Here is a 6,212-nt window from a genome sequence, read left to right as displayed (position 1 = left end):
GCCTTATAAGAAAACATAAAAATTTACTTATTTTTGAAAAAGAAAAGAACATTTTAGAAATTTTGACATATCAATGTTCCTAAGCATTGATGCAGCTTCCTGAATTCTTCTACCGTGGGTTGGGACAAAATCGAACTAAATAAACCTAAAAACGCCTTTGTTCCTCTACGAAAAAGCCAGACGATCACTTAAGGTAATCAAAAAAGTCTTATGTACTCTCACCTTAAAGTTTGCCCGAAAGACATGCCGAAGAAAAAGTATCACAAGAAGAAAAGTATCAGCATAAAATTCTATGTCGGAGTCCGTCTGTGGAAATCACTCTAGCTTCCGAACGAATTGAAGTTGATTGATAAAATTTATCTCAAAAATATGTGATGTCTGCAGGACTTTTAGTATAGAAAATGTAGGTCCACGTTTTGGTATAGCCCCCATATAACTGTAACTCCCGATATTCGGTGTTTTGAAAATTTTAGCGACATTTTTCACCGGAATAGTTTTAAATTTGGTATTTGAAGTTCGTAAAGGATACTACAGCCTACGACAGAAAATTGTTCGTGCAGGTCCACGTCTTCGTGTAGCCCCCATATAACTGTACCTCTCGATATTCGGTATTTTGATGATTTTTGCCAATTTCTTCACCGGAATTGTTTCAAATTTGGTATTTGAACTTCGTAATGGATACTACAGCCTAAGACAGAAAATTGTCTGTGCAGGTCCACGTAAAACGGTACCTCCCGATATTCGGTATTTTAACGATTTTAGCGAATTTCTTCACCGGAATTGTTTCAAATTTGGTATTAAAAGTTCGTAATGGATACTACAGCCTAAAACAGAAAATTGTCTGTGCAGGTCCACCTCTTCGTAAAGCCCCCATATAACGATACCTCCCGATATTCGGTATTTTAATAATTTTAGGGACATTTTTCACCAGAATTATTTCAAATTTAATATTTGAAGTTCGTAATGGATACTACAGCCTACGACAGAAAATTGTCTGTGCAGGTCCACGTCTTCGTTTAGCTGTATAGCTGTAAAACTGTATTTTCTTTAACGAAGATGCAATCCAACGACTTTAGCTATTGAAAAACTTGTTTTATGTATACTCACCTTAACTTTATTTCAAATAATAATAATCTTTAATTATGTGTATATACAGTTTTTTTTTTAAAACGGTTCGTTTTAGGAGAAAATGTGCTTTATGCCATGTTTACCTTAGAACTTTTTGTAGGGTTAACCTACTTTGAGAGGATTTATTTGAAGTAAAAGTAATGGATATGTCAATTTAAATCAAAATCCAGTGGGTTAACCCTCATATATATAAACGTACTTTAGTTTCTGGTATTAAGATTGGTCACATTTCCGAGACAAACCTTCGGTTTCCCTCTCATATTCTCTACAAAATATTTGAGTGCAGTAGGGTCATCTCGGTCACCTAAATTTGGGGCCTAATTCTTGTTCTATGAAATGTGAAATGTAAATTTTATAAAAATAAGTGCCAAATAGAAAATAAAAAGAAAACATTTTTTAGGCTCTTGTTCCAGATCAATTCCTTAAAGAAAATACATAAAACTAAGCGTTTTTGGTCGAAGAAACCTAATCATTGCGCCGTTACAAATTTAAGAACTCATGAAAATACATGTCGTCTAATGGTACATTAAATAAACAACAAAACAAGATTGCAATTCAACTGCAATGCAACTATGACCCAAAGTTCCATTTGATAAACATTTCCCTTGAACTAGTTCATTTCGAAACGACAAAACTCTACATTTGAAAAGATGTTGTTGAGGGGAAAACAATTTAGTACCGGTAAGTAAATTGCAATGTAATTCCTCTCTTTTTTAGCACACAACATTAATGATATCTATTGAAATAATGCACCCCTTCCCCGGCTCTTCCATAGGTCTTTCAAAGACTTTCACAAAGTGGGTCAACTTCAGTACAACAGCCCGTAATGATGTAAAACCCAAAACGGCTGTGCTCATGTTAAACATGGGTGGACCTCAGACCACTGATCAGGTTCATGACTATTTGTTACGTATCATGACCGATCGGGATATGATCCAATTACCGGTACAAAGTAAATTGGGACCATGGATTGCCCAGAGACGTACACCGGAAGTGCAAAAGAAATACAAAGAAATTGGAGGGGGCTCACCGATTTTAAAGTGGACCGAATTACAGGGCGAACTGATGTGTAAGGAATTGGATCGTATATCACCGGAGACAGCACCACACAAACACTATGTGGGATTTCGTTACGTCAATCCGTTGACAGAAAACACCTTGCAGCAAATAGAGAAGTATGTAATTTTACAATAACACGGCCGGCATACATTATACATGTTAATGAGCATGGAAAAAGAATGAAATAATGTAAATTTTTCTTTTCTAGGGATGGCCCTGAACGTTTGGTGCTATTTTCACAATACCCACAGTATAGCTGTGCCACATCTGGCTCCAGTTTTAATTCCATATATCAATATTATAAAAACAAGTCAGTCAAGTGGATATTCTGTTAAGCTTTTTTTAATTTTAATTTTTGCCCCTTTCTGCAGAAATTTACCCTCCAACATTAAGTGGAGTGTCATTGACAGGTGGGGCAGTAATCCATTGTTGGTGAAAACCTTTGCCGACCGCATTCGCGAGGAATTGGATAAATTCTGTGAAACCAAACGTAATAATGTAGTTATTTTGTTTACTGCCCACTCCTTGCCATTGAAGGCTGTTAATCGTGGTGATCCATATCCTGCTGAAATTGGAGCTTCCGTACAAATGGTTATGCAAGAGCTTGGCTATTGCAATCCCTATAGTTTAGCTTGGCAATCAAAAGTGGGCCCATTACCCTGGTTAGCACCCGCTACCGACGATGCCATTAAGGTGAGCAGGATAGCATTTATGATAAAATATATATCACAATAATGTGTATTTCTCACTTCTTAGGGCTATGTAAAACAAGGATTGAAAAATTTTATTTTGGTACCAATTGCATTTGTTAACGAACACATTGAAACCTTGCATGAACTAGACATTGAATACTGCGATGAATTGGCTAAGGAGGTAAGTAATGAAGGGAAGTTAAAAGTAATGGATATAACAGCCTAAGACAGAAAGCTGTCTGTTCAGGTCCACGTCTTCGTATAGCCCCTATATAACGGTACCTCCTGACCTTCTGTATTTTGGTGATTTTAGCGACATTGTTTACCGGAATTGTTTCAAGTTTTGATATTTGAAGTTCGTAATGAATACTACAGCCTATGACAGAAAATTGTCTGTGCAGGTCTACGTCTTCGTATAGTCCATGTAACGGTACCTACAGATATTCGGTATTTTGGTGATTGTAGCTACTTTATTCACCGATTTTTTCAAGTTTCGCATTTGAATATTGTAATGCTTTATGACAAAACTTGCCTATGCAGGTCCACGTCGTCGTATTTTTAATTTTAAGAATTTAACAGAATTTTTAACGGATTTTATTTTTTTGAAAATTGCCAAATTCGTTACAAATGGTGGAGAGTATCCAAAGTTCGGCCCGTTTTTCGTTCGTTTTTTCTTTTTTGAAATATAATTGTATTTCCACTTTTATATGATATATTTCTGGTAAACATTACCAAATTTTTCTTCCAATAAACGTTGTATTTTTTATAAAAACAACAATAATTGGATTAAGCCTAAGAATTTTGCAACAAAAAAATTAATACCTATATTATTTCTCTTCTCTCCAGGTGGGTGTTGAAGAAATACGCCGTGCAGCCACGCCCAACGATCATCCGTTGTTCATAAAAGCCTTAAGCACCATTGTTGCTGATCACTTGAAGAACGGAGATAATGTCAATCCGAAATTCTTAATGCGCTGTCCCATGTGTGTGAATCCCCGCTGCCGTGAAAGCAAGAATTGGTATAGGAATGTCTGTGCTCGTTGAAAATGAAAAGAAAATTGATCCAACTTAGAAGATATCATTTATTTTTTGATATAATTGTTAGCAGCCGTAATTGTGAATGTGTTAAAGAGAAAACACAATAAAAAATATGAAATATCATACCTTGAAGAAAATGCATTCTTATTTGATGTAAAGCCAAAAATACGAAAAAAAGAATAGATCATTTCCCTTAGCAATACGTTTTGCTTGAGGACATATGTTACATCATTCCGTTCAGGGCATTATTGGAAAGTCAACGGTAATGTTCATTAAGAGATAGATCAACAGTCATAAACATGAATTCCCTTAATCTTCCAACACTGACTGGTAAAAAAATCCAACTATATTATTAATATTTTAAAGCTGCTCAACATCTGAATTCAATAATTTGTAGAAATTTCAATGAAATAGGCTGAGGTTTCAACTCTAATGCATTCAAATCAGATACCGGGATCTCCATCGTTATAACTCCCAATTGATTCGCATTAACCAAAACCGTCAAGATGTTTTACTACAGTAGCTGGGGAAGGTCGGGCAAATAAAACTGCTAATGGGTAATGACTACATGGACTTCCGCCAAATATGCTTTAATCAACCATCAAAAAGAAACAAGGACTTCATGGGATGTTTCATATTTATTTAACTCATGTTGGATCCACGTCTTGGATTTGTCTGTAATTTTTAGATGTGGCTCGAATAGAAGCAAGCATGTTTTCCTCGTTTTTGAGTGGGAACAAAATTCTCTTTTACAGAACAAACAACAATGTTTTTATACCCGCCACCATAGTAGGGATGTATATTCTTGATCAGCATAAAATTCTATATAGAAAATACTATGTCCATCCGTCTGTCCGTCTTCGGAAATCACTCTAGCTTCCGAACGAAATAATGTAGGCTGATAAAATTTTACTCAAATGTATACTAGTCTGCAGGACTTTTGGTATTGAAAATTGGCCATGTAGGTCAAAGTTTTTCGGTATTTTGATGATTTTGACGACATTTGTCACGGGAAATGTTTCAAATTTCGTATATAAAGTTCGTAATGTGCAGGTCCACGTCTTCGTATAGCCCTCATATAACGGTATCTCCCGATATTCGTTTTTTTAATGATTTTGGCGACATTATTCACGGTAATTGTTTCGAATTTGGTATTTGAGCTTCGTAATTGATACTTCAGCCTAAGACAGAAAATTGTGCTGGTCCACGTCTTCGTATAGCCTCCATATACATCCTAATATTCGGTATTTTGACGATATTAGCGACATTATTCACCAGAACTTTTTCAAATTTCATATTTAAAGTTCGTAATGGATACTGCAGCCTATGACAAAAAATTACTTATGCAGCACCACGTCTTTGTATAGCTTCCGCATAAAGATTTTCGGCCGAACTTAGCTGTGTTTTTTACAAGTTTTTACTCATTTTCACTTTTGAGCGATTCTGCTCCCAATCTATTTATTCACATGCAGGTGTGACTCGGAAGGGCTGCGACACAAATCAAAGGATTGTAGAGTAGACTTCTTCGGGCAATTCTGGCTCGCGAGTGAAAGTGCACAAATCTGTGCTATGGGTTTCTGCCTGTGGTTAATTAGCACATGAGATCCCTCCTAGGTAAGACCACTATCACATACATACAGTGTACGACTTGTAATTTCCTAATTTAAAATCTATGGTTTTTGTTTTAGCTTTCTCAGATACCGATCGATTTGGTAAATTACAAAAATTGTATTATTCAGCGTAAATATGACAAACTTTGGAGGAATGAAAAGAACCAAAACCAACTATACAGGGTGAGATGAAAAAAAGTGCTGTCATTTCTAAGCCACTCGTCTGATTTCTTTATATTCGTCTGATTCTTTATATTTGTCTATAGTTAGAGCACTCCAACATCAAAATGTGAATAAATCTTTTGTGTCTCGTAACATCGCTCGTTACCGTGATACTGATAGCGTAGCCCAACGTCAAGGAAGTGGACTGAAGAAAACAGCAACATCAGTAGAAATGGTTCGAAAAGTAAAGAAGCGACTTGATCGAAACCCGTATAAAAGAGCTAAAGAGAAATGGGCCAAAACACCTCAGATCAACATTCGGGCAGCGTGTGACGGTTTCATTGGCCGTTTAAAGGTCATAATTCGTGCCAAAGGTGAATCTAAACTTATTCTAAAATTTGATGCTATTTCCGACATTTTTTGCTTTCATTCAATAAAATTACAAAAAAAAATGTAAAAAATAGTGTTTGACTTTGTTGCAGTTTTTTTTATCTCACCCTGCACTTCGGTCCGCTTTATCTTC

At 35.9% G+C, this 6,212-nt stretch overlaps 2 protein-coding genes across 2 annotated transcripts in view; one reads left to right on the top strand and one right to left on the bottom strand.

The window, feature by feature from the left end:
- The window catches only part of LOC101894765 (uncharacterized), a 244,614-nt gene that overhangs the window by 214,402 nt on the left and 24,000 nt on the right, over positions 1–6,212 (bottom strand). The gene's annotated exons all lie outside the window — the stretch shown is intronic.
- On the top strand, positions 1,664–4,054 carry LOC101896775 (ferrochelatase, mitochondrial). Its single transcript, XM_005187187.4, has 6 exons — positions 1,664–1,809; positions 1,904–2,303; positions 2,396–2,497; positions 2,559–2,880; positions 2,944–3,060; positions 3,726–4,054. The coding sequence occupies exons 1-6, from the start codon at positions 1,779–1,781 to the stop codon at positions 3,921–3,923; spliced, it is 1,170 nt and encodes a 389-aa protein (XP_005187244.2). The 5' UTR covers positions 1,664–1,778; the 3' UTR covers positions 3,924–4,054.

The sequence above is a fragment of the Musca domestica genome, unplaced genomic scaffold (assembly GCF_030504385.1).
Source record: "Musca domestica strain aabys unplaced genomic scaffold, Musca_domestica.polishedcontigs.V.1.1 33, whole genome shotgun sequence".
Classification (NCBI taxonomy): Eukaryota; Metazoa; Arthropoda; class Insecta; order Diptera; family Muscidae; genus Musca; species Musca domestica.
This window is presented reverse-complemented; position numbering and strand designations above follow the sequence as displayed.